Consider the following 18099-nt stretch of genomic DNA (forward strand, 5'->3'; position numbering starts at 1 on the left):
TGAACAATACTTCAAAAGAGAGAGAAATTAGCAATTGACAACATTTGAGGACCGGATTTGCATGGAGCCGGTCCCCCCTCCAAAAGGCTTTGTATTATGGTTTCTCCCATCCCCGGGGGATTCACTCTATATACAAAACGGGACGCCACCTGCGAGCAGACAACTTTGATAAAACCCCTATATACGACTTAGGGAATATGACCCCCTTTTCTACGCTTATACGAGAACCAATGAAGAAAACTATCATACCCCTATCTTACATATAGAATTTAGGTCTTACATGATCTAACTGATTAAAGCTAGTAAAAGAGTGTGTAGCATAGTGACTAGCAACATACTAAGGAACCACTTTTGTTGATAACTAGATGTACCCTCAATGTGTCTTAGTTTGACTTTCAAATTATGTGCCCGATCAATCTGCACTCTGGCTACTTGTCCAATTTTGACCCATCCAAAGCTGGTATAAATCAACCCTTGACCTGCTCCAAATGATCCCTTATCTATGACCGGTTTGATGCAAAATTTAATGTGTGACCTGATAAAAAACTTTCCCATAATTCATCCAAGTTGTAGTGTACACCGGGACCAATCGTTATAAGTAATCAACCCGGGTCAGTCCCCCCCCCTTTACGTATGATACCCCCCTCCCTTATTTTTAAGCTTGGGAGATAAATTATTGGGGGCTTGCCTCTAACTTATACGCTTATGTAACTTGTAAAAAAACCCCCCTCCCTTGCACTTACGTGGTGCGGTAAGTTTTTCATGGTGAATCCCCTGGGCTCCCATCAAGAGAGACATTTTACATTGCAACTTCTTGCGTTCCTTCAATACTAGCTAGTTCAATGAAGATGGAAACTTCATGCACTACGCAAAACACTTATCAAACACAACATCAATTCCCTCACGATCTCAGACCCAAGACCTCACACACCTTCGAAGATGGTGAGAGCTATTGGGGTATGAGAGTAGATTGAGAGGAAGAAGGAGTATTCTTACGAGAAAGATGTACATTTCCTCACCTAATCACTCATATTAGCATAGCTTAGCTTAGTAATTAGCATGGTAGAGGAGATGCACATGCATTGAAGCTTGGCTTTTGGTTGAATTCGCATCACAAATCCAAGAGTTGTTGGTGTAGGCCTCCCTTCTCACCCCGGGGCAGTCACTTATCAAAAGACCCCTATACCACGTGCGTTCAAGAGGTAATTAATAATACCCCAATATACATACTATACTTACACTGTGAGCCTATTTAAAAACCCCCACCCCCCTCTATATGTATACATTTTTTTACATTTTGGTCTTTTAATAATCCTCTCTGGTTAACTCACATGATATCATATACATTCTAAAAAGTGACCGCCCCGAGCTTCTCACGAGCTTGGAGTAGATGATAAGCTTTCCATTAAAGCTTGAGAAGGAGAGAGAGTTCTCTTTACTTCACACATGAGATTGTGTGAGTGTGTGTGTGATAATTCCTTGCAAAAATCAGCCCCCTCTCTCTCTTGGTCGACCCCTCTTGCTATTTGCTCTTGCTATTTGCTCTTGCTAGTATCCTATTGGACCTTCTCAGGCTTAGCCAATGGTAATTAAGCAGCATAAGTGATAGCCTTCTGACATGTGTCCCCCTTTCCCCCTTTGTGAGAGCTTTAGGTAATTTAATAATTCAACTAAACTCTTATTGGACCCCTTTGCCTCCTGGTCAATAAGAATCAGGCAAGCCATTGGGCTACTGAATGCTCATTGGTCCCCTTGGGAGACTATCCAATAGTCTTCTATAGAGCATAATTCTTATTGGTTCTTTTATTAAGTGTTTTTAAATTAATTAAACTAGATTTACTCTAGCCTAATTCTCATTGGTCCACCTCCAAGGCCATCCAATAGGAATTGGGTACACCTTGTGGGCATCTGGGCTAGGGAGCTGGCATGTGTCCCTCATTCCCTTTGTGTAAAGGGAGCTTGTGTGTGTGTGTGTGTGTGTGTGTGTGTGTGTGTGTGTGTGTGTGTGTGTGTGTGTGTGTGTGTGTGTGTGTGTGTGTGTGTGTGAATTTCTCTCTCATCCCCTACAAGCAAGGCTCGCCCCCTCCTATGTAGGGATTGCTAAACACTTTTGGGACACACACAAAGCATCCAATTCCCCCAATGTTTGACCTTTGGACACAACCTTTGAATTTTGGAACCTTAGCATTTTGGAAGTCTTAATGAGCTGAACCTTAGGGTCTTTTAAGCCCATTGTTGCACATGGCTCTTTTACTGATGGCCCCCCCTTTGGATCCCTATTTTCCCTCCTTTGGATCCCTACTGTGGCTGGTCTGCTAGCTTAACCAATATTCTAGCTTTTTCTCCCCTGGCACTTCCCCATATTAAATGATCAATTTAACATGAGAAAATCATTTAGGAGAATTAGATATTGATTATTATGACAGAGAGAGAGAGAGAGAGAGAGAGAGAGAGAGCTTGTGCTTTGTTTTCCACAAATCTTGTTACCTCAAGTTGACATGGTCTTGTTTTCAGCTTGAGTAACAATATCAGGCTGAATTTTTATTGCTATATGAGCATCTTGCGTAGAGACACATGCCTTTAAGATGTGCACAGACTAGAGTTTTCTCCTATGGAAAATCTTGCAATGGGTGCATTCCACAGGTCCACACTCCGAAGAGTAAGCTGAAAGCAGCATAGAGCTTTCTGGCCCTGCTCCTATTGTGTGTATCTTGCTACCAGTGCATTTCGATGCTTTGCATCCACTGAAAACATCCTAGATTTTTTAGCCCTGCTCTTGTTGCACAATCTTGCAATCAGTGCATTCCGTGCACTACATCTGGCATACATATTGACCAAGGCATTGCCAAACACAACATCCTTATTCATCAATAGCCCGTAATAACAATATCAGGATCAATTTTTGTGCCCATACAAGCATCTTGTGTTGCGATTGAAATGATGCATGCTTTCCTCGCCAGCCGGTGGAAGTGGTGGAGAGTCGTTTCCACTCCTTGACCCTGATAATAGCTTGGATCATCTAAGGCTCCTTAATGAGCTTCAGAGTCAGCTTTAGAGCTGTAGAGATGAACATGACCACTTAGCTAAAGAAGCACTTCAAAAGTTCATATCACAAAATGATCTGGCAACTGATTCACATGTATGTGTCCTTTGTGAATCTTGCCCAATATAATCAATTTTTTAAAATTTAAAGAAACCTGTTGATTCCACCTGGGATGCCATTATTTTGGCCGAGGCCCGACAATCACGTGGGGAAAATCTTGCAATCAGTGCATTCCAAGAGTCCACACTCCGAACAGAAGCTCCTCGAGCACTTGTATAGAGCCACATGCCTAAAAGATGTAAGCATAGACTTCAAGACGAGAGTGTAGGTCACTGAATTTACATTTGTTGAAAATAGCCTAGATCTTTCTGGCCCTGCTCTTGCTGCGCATATCCCACAATCAGTGCATTCCAAGAGGCAACATTCTGGACAAGAAGCACCTCAAGCACTTTTTGTGCTTTCTCAAATGCACCACATTTGGCATACATGTCGACAAAGATAGTGCTAAGCATGACATCTCACCCATTGAAAATAGGTGAGAGCTTTCTGGCCCTGCTATTGTTGCGCTCATCCCGCATCAGTGCATTCCAAGAGGCGACATTCCGAACAGGAAGCACCTCAAGAACTTTTTGTGCTTTCTCAAGCGCATCATATGTGGCATACATATCAACCAAGACAGTGCCAAGCACGACATCTCACCCACTGAAAATAGCCTAGAGCTTTCTGGCCCTGCTCTTGTTGCACATCCCGCAATCAGTGCATTCCAAGAGACATTCTGGATAGGAAGCACTTGTGCTTTCTCAGTGTACCACCTTTGGCATACATGTTGACCAACACATTGCCAAACAGGGGGGGAAATTCTTGCAATCAGTGCATTCCAAGAGTCCACACTTTGGACAGGAAGCTCCTCGAGCACTTGCATAGAGCCACATGGCTTCAAGATGGAAGCATAGACTTCAAGACAAAAGTGTAGGTGACTAAATTTAGAGAAATACACTTGCGTTGGCACCCGTTGAAAATAGCCTAGAGCTTTCTGGCCCTGCTCTATTTGCACACATCCCGCAATCAATGCATTCCAAGAGGCAACATTCCCGACAGGAAGCTCCTCAAGCATGTTTTGTGCTTATTCCGGACAAGAAGCACCTCAAGCACTTTTGCCAAGCATGACATCTCGTCCACTGAAAATAGCCTAGAGCTTCCTCGCTCTTGTTGCGCACATCGTGCAATCAATGCATTCCAAGAGGTGACAATCTCGACAGGAAGGATCTCAAGCATTTTTAGTGCTTTCTCAAGCGCACCATTCTTATCGGCCAAGAAGTACAACATCTCACCCGTCAAAAACACCGTAGAGCTCTCTAGCCCTGCTCTTGTTGCGCACATCCTGAAATCAGTGCATTCCAAGAGGCAACATTTCGCTTGTGCTTTCTCAAGCACACCACATTTGGCATACATATCGACCAAGACAGTGCCAAGCACAACATCTTTTTTCAGTAGCCTATGAGTAACAATATAATTGTGAATTTTGGTGCCCATATCAGCATCTTGCGTCCACTTGAAGTTTTTACCAAAGGCCATGGAGAAAGGTCTTCCCTTCATATTCATATGAGAGTGAAATAGCTTTCTTAATGCCAAAGCCATGTTGGGAATATCCTATAATCAATGCATTCAAAATGACGGCCTTCTAGAGAGGACGCCCATTAGAATTTTTTGTGACGCACCACATTTGGCATACATATAAGACAAAGCATTGTCAAGCACAATTTTTTTGCAACGACAGCCCCTAAGTAGATATCTAATAGTGAATTATCTTACACATATGAATATCTTTTGTATGGCCACATGCCTGGAGGTGGAAACATAAATAATTTGATTTCAAGAGAGGCCGCCCTCCTTTCGGTACTGGTGAAAAAAACCTAGAGCCTCCTTGCCACATCCATGGTGGGGCATATCTTGCAATCAATGCTGTCCAAATAATGCGATCCTGAATAGAATGTGCATCGAGACCATTCGTTCTTTCGTGAGGCACTTGCATTTGAAATACATATCAACCAATGCATTGTTACACACGACATCTTCATTGAGCAAACCCTTACTGACAATCTCTTTCTGAATAGTCTCACCCATGTGAAGGTTTTGCCACATCTTTAAGGTGAACAACCATAGCTTCATTTTCCTAGCCATGTTGGGCATTTCTTGCATTTGACTGCATTCATATTGACCAAAGCACCGCTATTACGACACATTCCTTCAATAGCCCTTGACTAAAAATCTCATCATGAAATCTCTTGCCTATGTGAAGAAGGCCTGCAAGGAAAAGTGATTGCATCTAGAGGGAGGCCTTGCCTTTGGAGTTGGTGGAAAAGCCCAGAGCTTCCTTGCCACAGCTATATACCATGAAATCAATGCGACCTAAGTGACGACATTTTGGAGAGAATACCTACAAAAACCTTTCATCCTTTTGCAATGGAACCACATTTGGCATACATATAGACCAAAGCATTGCAACAACACATGCTCTTCGTGTCTATGCTTGACTTGTGTAGTGAATATTGCTTCTTCTCTGAAGTGGATTTAGTGTGGATACAAAACGCGTGATTCTTTTCAATGGAACAGAGAGGCCTACACCAGAGTGCTTTCTTGCCACTGCCATGCATTCCGACAATCACTGTATAGCAAAATTCAACATCCCAGATAAGAAGCCTATCAAGAACTTCTCAACATTGTGCTCTTTGAATATGCATCTATACTATTGTGAAGCTTAGTGACCAGTTCTTGTAGCTCATGTCCTATTTGGGGGGGAGGGGGGGCATGGGGTTTTTTCTTTTTAAGGCACAGCGAGAGAAAAAAAAAAACAAGAACGCCTAGAGACAAACCTATAGACAAAGCTCGAAGCTGCTTCTGGCAACTTGCCAACTGCTTGTGGCTGCTTCTCGGAACCTGCGAACTGCTTGTGGGAGAATATCGAATTGCTGCTAAGAGCAACGCAAAATGCTTTTTTTATTTTATTCACTTGGTAGCTTTTGAGAGCGTAGTTTTTTTTAGAGATTTTTATCGCTGTTTTTTTTTTAAAGAAAGAGGAGCCACGTGGGTTAACGAGAGGCCAGGGATAGGAAAATGCCTCCTACGCTAACGAAGTAACATAGTTTTTTTTAGATCTTTTCATCGTTGGTTTTTTTTTAAAAAGAGGAGCCACGTGGGTTAATGAGAGGCAAGGGATAGGAAAATTTGGTGTTTCTATACTCCACGTGGAGATCTTGAATTCACATTCACAAACGCGTGCACGAGACGCACGTCATTGATCCGTGATGCTTTCTCTCTCTCTCTCTCTCTCTCTCCCCCTCTCTCTCTCTCTCTCTCTCTCTCTCACACACACACACACACACACACACACACACACACACACACACACACACACACACACACACACACACACACACACACATACACACACACACAAGCGCGAAAACTGCCTTATTCAAGCATGCGCAGCTATGTTGAAGGCATGTGGCTCTATGCATGCATCTTGAAGGCATGTGGTTCCCCCTAGTTCACCTGCCTCGCGGGGTGTGGGTCGAACCTCGGACGTCTCGGCTGCCACACGAATGCCCTACCACCAAGCTAGCGCACGTCGTTGTCCATGTTGTCATGGCACATAATCATCCCGTAGTTTAGGCACCCCTAGTTCACCCTTTGTTCACCCCAAGTTCACCCACCCCTAGTTTACCCGCCCCTAGTTCACCCTTAGTTCACCCCCAGTTCACCCACCCCTAGTTCACTGCGTGATCCGACGACTGAGATAAAGCTGCCTCGCGCCCCCAAATTTGGGCCCTAGATCCCTTCTGACCAAAAGCCGTGCCATATAGTGACGAGGCTTACACATGGCAAGTTATGGCAGACCATTTACACCTCAAGCGCATGTCATACCCCGGACCACCTTTGGCCGGATTGTGCCGAAAATCAGCCCCCAACAACCATCACGGATCAATGACGTGCGTCTCGTGCACATGTTTGTGAATGTGAAGTCAAGATCTCCACCTGGAGTATCGAAACACCAAATTTGCATCCACTTGAAGTTTTTACCAAAGGCCACATGGAGAAAGGTCTTCCCTTCACACCAGGGTGAAATAGCTTCCTTAATGCCAAAGCCATGTTGGGCATATCCTACAATCAACGCATTCAAAATGACGACCTTTTAGAGAGGATGCCCATTAGAATTTTTTGTGACGCACCACATTTGGCATACATATCAAACCAAGCATCGTCAAGCACATTTTTTCGCAACGACTGCCCCTAAGTAGAAATCTGATAGTGAATTATCTTACACATATGAATATCTTTTGTATGCCCACATGCCTGGAGGTGGAAACATAAATAATTTGACAAGAGAGGCCGCCCTCCTTTCGGTACTAGTGAAAAAAACCTAGAGCCTCCTTGCCACATCCATGGTGGGGCATATCCTACAATCAATGCTATCCAAATAATGAGATCCTGAATAGAATGTGCATCGAGACCATTCGTTCTTTCGTGAGGCACTTGCATTTGAAATACATATCAACCAACGCATTGTTACACACGACATCTTCATTTAGCAAACCCTAATTGGAAATCTCTTTCTGAATAGTCTCACCCATGTGAAGGTTTTGCCACATCTTTAAGGTGAACAACCATAGCTTCATTTTTCCTAGCCATGTTGGGCATTTTTTGCATTTGACTGCATTCGTATCAACCAAAGAACCGCCATTAGGACATCTTCCTTCAATAGCCCTTGACTAAAAATCTCATCGTGAAATCTCTTGCCTATGTGAAGAAGGCCCGCAAGGAAAAGTGATTGCATCTAGAGGGAGGCCTTGCCTTTAGTGTTGGTGGAAAAGCCCAGAGCTTCCTTGCCACAGCTATATTGGGCATACCATGAAATCAATGCGACCTAAGTGACGACATTTTGGAGAGGATACCTACAAAAACCTTTCATCCTTTCGCAATGGCACCACATTTGGCATACATATAGACCAAAGCATTGCAATAACGCATGCTCTTCCTGTCTATGCTTGACTTGTGTAGTGAATATTGCTTCTTCTCTGTAGTGGATTTATCGTGGATACAAAACGCGTGATTCTTTTCAATGGAACAAAGAGGCCTACACTAGAGTGCTTTCTTGCCACTGCCATGCATTCCGGCAATCACTGCATAACAAAATTCAACATCCCGGATAAGAATCTTATCAAGAACTTCTCAACATTGTGCTCTTTGAATATGTGTCTATACTATTGTGAAGCTTAGTGACCGGTTCTTGTAGCTCATGTCCTGTTTTAGGGGGGGGGGGGGGGGGGGGGGGGGGAGGGCATGGGGTTTTTTCTTTTTAAGGCACAGCGAGAGAAAAAAAAAACAAGAACGCCAGAGACAAAACCTATCGACAAAGCTCGGAGCTACTTCTGGCAACTTGCGAACTGCTTGTGGCTGCTTCTGGGAATCTGCGAATTGCTTGTGGAGAAGATCGAATTGCTGCTGAGAGCAACGCAGAATGCTTTTTTTATTTTATTCACTTGGTAACTTTTGACAACGTAGTTTTTTTTAGAGCTTTTAATCGTTGCATTAAAAGAAAAAAAAGAGCCATGTGAGTTAACGAGAGGCCAGAGATAAAAAAATGCCTCTTACGCTAACGAAATAACATAGTTTTTTTTAGAGCTTTTCATAGCTGGGTTTTTTTTAAAAAGAGGAGCCTCGTGGGTGAACGAGAGGCAGGGATAGGAAAATGACTCCTACGCTAACGAAGTAAAAATGTGCGCGCGCTAGCGAGAGAGAGAGAGAGAGAGAGAGACAGAGAGAGCAGGTGGCAAGACGGCATGCCACGCTAAGATCTATGCAAGGGCGAGCGGTGCTGCTTCGGCACTAATACGCAGCCGGGGTGCAGAGTCTTCTTAGGTGTTGGAATTCTGCGTCAATTTTACGCTCTAAATTAGGGCAAATTCTCTGTGCTTGATTCGGGGCGGCTCGAAAAATGAATCGATTCAGCGGAGCAGCGTCCACAACCATGGATTCGCATGTGGGCATCTCATTCCCACAGCAGCGCAAGCCCTCTTTCCAACCCATTCAGCCACAAATACGCCCTCCTTTTATGACCGCAGGTTCGGGCACTCTTCCCTTTTTCTCTTTCGACCCGAGCTCCACACAAGCCTCAGCATACAGTATACCCCCTTCCATTCAACATGCAGGATCTTTCGAAGACGAGCCTCCCCTTCTTGAAGAGCTTGGCATCAACACTCCCGTCATTTTGCGCAAGACGCTCAACCTCCTCAACCCCATGATAGTAAATGCAGATTTGCATGAGGATGCTGACCTAGCAGGTCCTTTTGTTTTTGTCATGCTGTTCGGCCTCTTCCAGCTTCTTGCCGGGAAAATTCAATTTGGCGTCATTTTGGGATGGCTCGCTATCACATCACTCTTCCTTTACTTCGTGTTCAACATGTTAGCAGGAAGATATGGAAGCTTGGACCTCTATCGATGTGTGAGCTTTGTGGGTTATTGTCTTCTACCCATGGTTATTTTCTCTGCTCTTCAGCTTTTCTTGCCACGGAGTGGTCTGGCAGTGCTTGTCATTGCATGTCTAGCTGTGATTTGGTGTACAAGAGCTTGCTGTACTTTATTGATTATGTCATCACCGCATGCGGAAGAGCAAAGGAGCTTGATTGGTTATGCATGTGCTCTTATATACACAACCTTTTCTCTGCTGATTATTTTTTAGCGTACATTCTTAACAGGATCATGTACATTATAAAGATCTTTGTAAATGATAGTTGCCTACGTTTTGGCAATGTAACAGATTTTGAGTATAGTCCAGATGTTCTCAAGGTGTGCCTTACCGGGACGGTGAGTGGTTTAGTGCTGGGCAATCTTTGGCAGGTACCATTGAAAGGGGTTTTTTGATTTTATTTAGTTGGTTGCAAGAAGAGGGGTTCTCTTTAATATGTCAAGAGGCCTTGCTTGATAGAGAGAGCTACTTCAAGTGGTTTTATTTCTTTGGGTGGTAAAAGTCGTCACGTTGCATGCATTGAAGTGCTCAGAGTTTTGGCCTATGTTTTGAAGTGTGGCACCTTGTGTCTCCTACCTACATGCATGAAGAAATGCCAAAATGGGCGCCATAGTTTCAGGCCATTGCAGTCTTGGAGTGGAATTGCACCACTTCATGTTCAGCTCCCATGGCATCATTTCTTTTATTGTTTAAGAACTATTTTATAAATGGTGTGAAGTAGTATATGAGGTGGGTTGCACTTTCTTGTGAATGCATGGAGTTTCAAATGGTAAAGCTAATTTTCCTTGAATTTCTCATCAATTTTGAAGAGATTATGGCTTGAATAATCATTCAAAATTTTTGTTTGGTTGGATGATTGTTAAGGCTTTTGAGTTAAGGCAAAAGTGCATTTTAGGCTAGGACCAAAACCTAGGCATTACATGGGCCAAGAGATCATACGGGAATTCATGGTAAGGCAGTCCCTTTGAGTATCAAAGTTCGCTTAAGTGTGCACCTTTGTGTTCTTGCATACATCACAACCAATTTTATGTAAGTGCATCATGCCTTGTGGGGTTAATAGACATTGATGACTTTGTGGTACAGCTACTGAGCTTTATGATCATGTCTTAAGTAGAAACCAATAAAGATTTGAGTGTATACAAGGTTAGTTGTACTAGCAAGTTTGTGAAGTTTGAAGATGGCCCATTTGCTTGCTTTGAATGGAAGGGACGTGGGTGAAACTTAAAGATGGTTTAGTTTTGGTGTTGCTTCTAATCAATTTTTTGAAAATATTGGGGTTCATAGAAGAGGTTTCTTACAAATAATAGGGAAGATTGCAAGAAACACCATGAACTTAGTTTTAGTCCTTGTGAATGCATTAGTGTTAGGCCTTCTTGTGAATGCATTGGTACAACCTAACACTTGATTTGGCGTAGGATAGTAATTGGGTCAATTTCTATTTGACAAACTTACCATCGAATAAATGTTGCGAATGTGATAAATTTCCACACTTGATTTGGAGTAGGATAGTAATTGGGTCAATTTCTATTTGAAACATAGTACACAAAATAGCACATGTTTGCATTATTGTAAGCATGATAAGTATATTCGAGTGTAGAGGCCAGGACCTTCAAACCCATATGGTTTAGAGAACCTTTACATCGTCATCAACAACAATGATTGTAAAGAAACATTTCTAAGTAGGACCTTCACATGTAGGGGAGCAGGAAGATCTACTAGAATTATTGTTTTGGGAACTTGGAGGTTGAACTATTTGGCCACAAGGCATTTTTTCAAAGGCCGCCTTCATACAAATATGAATATGTTTCCTTGATGGTATAAAATGTCAGCAATGCATCATATGGTCAGTGGCAACCATATGCTTTGCCACATCCCTCCATAAAAGGCACCTATGCACACACCCTTTCAAGTTGATGTAGTTTACATTCTCTTTTTTGAGGAATGGTTCTTGTGTTTATATTCCATAATCATTTCATATGTGATTAGAACTAATAAGAGATTAACGCTCAATCCTATATATCCTAATGAACCTCTATGATCTTCCTCTTTCTAGCTTCCTCCACACTAATTATTTGTCTACTCACTCTTATAATGTGAGCAACAATGACTCTTTAACACTAGAGTAGTTGGTGTATTGCTCTGCTTGACTAAAAAATGCCCAAACCCCAAAAACTACTTCGCAAAGAGCACATGTTTGGACGGTCTTTGATGCCAGAATGTGCATTTCATACCATCTAGCTTTTTCAAAAAATTGCCTTCTCTATGTAAGTAGCATGCTGATACATAACTAAGCTAGCAATTACAAACTCTCATGGTTGATGTGTTATCCCACATGCTCCATCATTTACTTTACCAAATTGGATAGCACTCCAACCACTAGTTATAAGACTTTTGTGTGTTGTATCTATGATACAAACACCAATACAAATTGCAGAGCCATTCTCACCACGGAGGAATTCTATGCCTTTTTCAAATTCTTACCGTTGCACTTGATTGTCCATGGTAAAATGAATTGCAAATTAGAAGTGTCATTCTTTTGTGCAATGATCCACTGCACATATCCCTTGGTGATCTCTAGAAGTGGCTCTTTCTCCTTTCCTTTTTATAGCTGGAGATATAGCCATTGAGTACAACTCGTAAAGAGAGATTTGTAGATCTCATATGTAATGTTATAATGAGACATTCTTCCCATGAAGTAATCGTTGTTGCTGATGGATCTAGCTCTTTAAACACCATCAACATTTAAACCACACAAAACTTGGTCTGCTTTAAGTTCATTGCATGTGCAAGGAGGTCGAAAATGTCCGCTTGATGTGGTTGCTTCACTAAGAAGACCTTCTCTTCTATGAGCTCCTATTGTAGTAACTTGACATCATTATCTTTTAAACCTTGTAGACGTCTAAAGTTTGTTATGCTTGGCTATCGCCACCTAGCAATTGATGTCTCATGCTTCTCCAAGATAATTATCCACTGGTCAAAGATTTCATCATCGTACATGACTCAATGTGCTTCTCTATTGGCAGATGATCTATGGTTGAACGTGATGTTTGCCACACTTACAAAGGCCTTCAAAATAAAAGAAAATGAAATTAACTTTATTTCAAGACATATCTGTAAAGAAAATAAGCAGAGGGAAGTGGAACTTACATCCCAGGGTACTCGACTCGGATGACCGACATGAACTCCTGCCTTGGGTTTTTTTGGTTTAGAATAGGCAAGCCACTGACCATGGCCTTGCTTTAATACCTCCACATAAGGTTGGTGCTTCATTGTTGTTATTCTCTCTACGTTCTCCATCTTGGATATTCAAACAACAAACTCTTTTAGGAGCATCTACCACTATCCTTTAGATGTTGGATCAAGGGGGATTAAGTAGAGTACATTCATGCTCACACAAACTGTTAACTTGCTAATTACACAAGATGTGTATGTGTGTGTGTGTGTGTGTGTGTGAGAGAGAGAGAGAGAGAGAGAGAGAGAGAGAGAGTATGTAGACTCAAATGATGGATTAACTAGCAGCGCTTTTGAAAGAGTGATTACAAAAGGTGCTTATATAGCACAAGAGGCATTTCCACTTGCCACATGCATCTACTAAAAAGAGAGCTTGGATTTTTGGATCCACCTTTATAGGGAACTTTAAGGTGAGGCAGACTACTCCAAAATGGGTTTGCTATGCCTAGAAAACTCTCGGGCCACTTTTGGGCCATGCTCCACATGGTCTAGGCCACCAAGGATGCCATGTAGACATGGGGTATCCTCACACATTCATTTCTAGGCTAGAACTAGGCCCACGATCCCAACAACCATCCCCTTGGTCTTTGGGTTACAATTCGATGAAGAAAGACAACACTCCAATCCAAGAGACAAACAACATAACACTCCAATCCAGGAGCCACACTCCAATCCAGTAGCAAAAACAATTGTCTAATCGAAAAGCAAAATCCTGAGAAATGTCTGCTTTTCTCTAATCCAAGAGCATCTTTGTCTTCTTCAATGCTTTGTCTTCAATTACTTCATGATCTTTTTGTTCGTATCCTCCCCTCGAACAAGTTCTTCTTTCCTCTTTTGTTGTGCAATCAAGCTTTATCCATGTGTCATAATGCCGTACAACAACATGCTAAAATATCCTATGAAAAACTTATGTGAAGGACTAATGTCTCCTCTTCCATCTCCGAGGATACTTTGAGGGGCCAAGCGTGCGGCATCTCCTATACATATCATCATAAATTTTTGCACACATGGAGAGGTCTTAACAAGGGAGACTCTCCACAAGCCATTGTCTATCTTCCTACAAAAGCACACTAAATTATCCAAGAGTGATAAATTTATAGACATACATTGCAATTCACTTAGTTGTGCTTAAAGAGAATACCCTTTGCTTGATATAGTGACTTTGAAGCTTAATTATGAGTGAACAAGATTTAAAAGCCTTTTAGTTGTGTATGAGAATAAGATTAAAGTAGCTCAAGAGATGGTCTTGGTAGCCGGTGAGAAGGGGCTCTTAAGAGCTTGTTGGTAGAAGTTTAAGATCTTGCAAAAGACCGTGGAACAACTGGCTAGAAAAAGAATGAGGCACCACGGGAGTAGGTCTTGAGGAATGACTGCTTAGGGGTGGAAGAGGCCTTTGGAGCTCAAGAAGTGGGCCGTGGGAGGAGCTTGATGGCGTGGGTGCTACCCCTGCAACAATAAATGGTTAACATATATGCGAGCACCTCTTAGACAAGCAAATAGCATAGCGTTGGGTAAGCTTTGAGGCTCTCAAAGCCCCCATGCAGGTTCGATGCCCATAGGCAGCCACGATATCCTTCAAATATTTTTGTTAAGAGAAAAGCAAAGGCACCCAAAAACTCAGAGCGAGATTCATGGCTTGAACTCGATGCATTTGCAAGGTCAAAGTTCTATTATGAGGGTCTCTCCAAGTGGCCACGTGCCCTTGTTGTAGAAGGCCTCCAAAGATAGCATCCTTAGACTTAGCTTTATAGTCAGCTCACACAATAACACACACACACACACACACACACACACCTAAACTTAGTGGATATTTTAATGAGCTAATGATGCTCAAATTTGAAGTTTGAGGGCTCTAATAAGAGCTGGAGTAGAGGAGGATTACACTAAGAAAAATAATTATGAAAAAGAAACTTCTAATGCTAATGCTACTCTTCTTTCATTAGCTTAACAATGTGTTTAGTGGCACACCCTCAATGAGGGTACATATCCCATCGTTATTAAACCTTCAAAATATATTACTGCAGCCTAATATGAAATGCAAGGAAGTTTAATTAATGATCACGATTAGCAAGAGAGAAAGTGCTAATGTGACCTAGCATAGGGAAATTATTAGGAGATGCTAATTACTACCAAAAGCTCTAATACCAATTGTTGGATCAAGGGGAATTAAGTAGAGTAACATTCATGCTAAACAAGTTAACTTGCTATTTACACAAGATGAGAGAGAGAGAGAGAGAGAGAGAGAGAGAGAGAGAGTATGTAGACTCAAGCGATGAACTAACTAGATTTTGAAAGAGTGATTACAAAAGGTGCTTATATAGCACAAAAGAGGCATCTCCACTTGCCACATGCATCTACTAAAAAGAGAGCTTGGATTTTTGGATCCACCTTTATAGGGAACTTTAAGGTGAGGCAGACTACTCCAAAATGGGTTTGCTATGCCTAGAAAACTCCCCCATGGGTAGTACCATGACTTGGGACACTTTTGGGCCACACTCCACATGCTGCAGGACACCTATGATGCCATGTAGACAAGGGATATTCTCACACATTCATTTTTGGGCTAGACCACAGCCCACAATCCCAACACTAGAAGAGTACTTAGGACTCTTCTTATGCAAAAAAGCTCTAGTTGCTATGATGGAATGTTGACCGGAGAGAATCCAATAGTGGTATGTTTCTAGCTTGTCTCCATGCACTTCAGCTATTTGTAGATGCATTTTTGTAATTTGATTATATGGCATCAAGTCTGTTGCATTGGAGATTGGCCTAAAGTGCCTTGCAAACCGCTTCAAAAGGTATCTCACATACGCATCTGGCAATGGTCTACATTTATAGCCATCTGGTGGAAAATTGCATTCGTCAACTAGGATCAATTTGGTAAATTGTACCCCAAATTAAAACTAGTGTTCAATTCCAACGCATGCATCTAGCCCACTCTTAGAAGCTTTGTCAACTTCTTTATCAAGATCTATTTCTTTGTGCTGTACAATAGAGTCTAGCATAGCTAAGAGAGCTGAGTCCACAATCACTACCACTGAGGGGGTTTCAACTATGGGGGTTGTAAGTTCACTATTATATTTTTCTTCTTGAGTCTATAAGGGTATAATTGAAAGGTTTTCTTGGGCCTTTACAATTGTCCCCAAGTGAGGGAGTCTCACTCTCCTTGAGATTCTTAGCTTCGCTTGCTTTATGTATGTCTTTATTCTTTCTCTTCTTATTCTTCTTTGTGTTGCTCATTTTACCTAAATACTAAGTGAATTTTTTAAAGCTCTCAATATATAAGTCTATCAAGTTCTCACTTGGAGTGTCCTCTTTAAGCTCTACCCATCCTACTTTTGACATTGTCACTCCATCACAATTAGACTTCATGAAGTCTTGAGCAAAGGCCACATGATCCAACAAGTAGGAATCACCATTGAGTAGTTTTACTCAAAGACATAGAGACATGATCTGAACAATATTTCTTTATCTCCTTAACAATCCCACAATTTTTGAAGGAAAATTACTCTTTATCTTGAAAGGAGAAGTGAACTTTCTCATCAATTCCACCATTTGGTAAGTGAAAATTTAGATATTATTAACTTGGTGTTGAGCTTGTTGAATCAACCGAATTTGAAATTCTCTTATGAACCATTTTTTTAATTATAAAAACAACATCATATATTTAGACAAGATGGATATTAATACACCCATATGGACCTAGGGCCATAGAGTCCCCTCTATGTTATTGAGGAACCCTATGGCCTTAAGACCATAGGATCTCTTATGAAATTAGGGGAACCTTGTGGCCCTAGGGCCATAGGGTGCCAAAGTAGTAGCCCTTGAAGAATGGCCAAAATGCCCCTCTCCAGCCTCTACATTGGCACCCTATGGCCCTAGGTTCATAGGGTGCCCTCTAATTGAAACAGAGTTCTTATTTCAATGGTGTCCATTTAGGAGCCCCTAAATGCCCTTTAGATGCACTCTAATCTAATGAGAATTCCTATGTACATGGTTCCTATGTAGGTGCACTTGAGTGGCATAAATGTCCCTTTAGAGCTTCTACATTCGCACATTGTAACTACCTCAGATTCTCTAGCCGTGCCCGATCCCCGCACACCTTGGTCTAGAGGTGCACATAGATAAGGACCAGTGGGTTACAATCTTGTATTTATTGGTCAATGCCTATATTCATGGGTGTGACATACGTGCACACCCATGTCTACATGAAAATGCATGTAGTGGAAACAATCCCTTTGCCTTCTAGTTTATTTCTAAAGTATGACCTCTATCGTAACCCTAAACTAATTAATCTATAGCCTTTGGGACCTAGGTCCATATGTTGCCCTCTAATTGAATCAGAGTTTCTATGTCCATGGTTCCCATGTAGGTTCTCTTGAGTGGCTTAAATTCCCTTTAGAGATTCTACATTGGCACCCTCTGGCCCTAGGGCCACATGGTGCATTCTAATCCAATAAAATTTGTCATAATAACTAATATCTAATTCTCCTAAATGATTTTCTCATTTTAAACTGATCATTTAATATGGGGAAGTACTACAGGAGAAAAAGCTAGAATATTGGTTAAGCTGGCAGACCGACCACAATAGGGATCCAAAGGAGGGAAAATAGGGATCCAAAGGGGGGGCCATCTGCAAAAGAGCAGTGTGCAACAATGGGCTTTAAAGACCTTAAGGTTCAGCCCATTAAGACTTCCAAAATGCTAAGGTTCCAAAAAATCAAAGGTTGTGTCGAATGGTCAAGCTTATAAAAATTGGATGCTTTGTGTGTGTACAAAAAGTCTTCATGATTCCTACATAGGAGGGGGCGAGCCCTGTAAGTAGGGGATGAGAGAGAAACATACACACACACACACACACACACTCACAAGCTTCCTTTACACAAAGGGAATGAGGGACACATGTCAGCTCCCTAGCCTAGATGCCTACAAGGTGCACTCAAATCCTATTGGATGGCCATGGAGGTGGACCAATGAGAATTAGGCTAGAGTAAATCTACTTTAACTAATTTAAAAACACTCAGTAAAAGAACCAATAAGAATTAAGCTCTCTAGAAGACTATTGGACAGTCTCCCAAGGGGTCTAATGAGCATTCAGCAGCCCAATGGCTTGCCTGATTCCTATTGGCCAGAAGACAAAGGGGTCCAATGAGAGTTTAGTTGCATTAATTAATTACCTAAATCCCTCACAAAAGGGGAAAGGGGGAAAAATGTCAGAATGCTATCACTTATGCTACTTACTTCTCATTGACTAAGCTTGGAGAGGTCCAATGGGGTGTCAGCATGAGTAATTTGCATG

The 18099-nt window shown here is 41.9% G+C and overlaps 1 protein-coding gene across 1 annotated transcript; it reads left to right on the forward strand.

Moving 5' to 3' along the window:
* Positions 1 to 8776: 8776 nt before the first annotated feature.
* Positions 8777 to 9888, forward strand: LOC147463035 (uncharacterized). The gene has a single exon (XM_086527978.1). It carries the CDS (start codon positions 9039 to 9041, stop codon positions 9780 to 9782), a length of 744 nt encoding a protein of 247 aa, XP_086384104.1. The 5' UTR covers positions 8777 to 9038; the 3' UTR covers positions 9783 to 9888.
* Positions 9889 to 18099: the final 8211 nt, after the last annotated feature.

The sequence above is a fragment of the Adiantum capillus-veneris genome, chromosome 2 (assembly GCF_014529385.1).
Source record: "Adiantum capillus-veneris isolate H3 chromosome 2, ASM1452938v2, whole genome shotgun sequence".
Lineage (NCBI taxonomy): Eukaryota > Viridiplantae > Streptophyta > Polypodiopsida > Polypodiales > Pteridaceae > Adiantum > Adiantum capillus-veneris.

Bases quoted from the DNA above. Each gene is read 5' to 3' on its own strand.
- LOC147463035 (XM_086527978.1), top strand. From the start codon at position 9,039: ATGAATCGATTCAGCGGAGCAGCGTCCACAACCATGGATTCGCATGTG.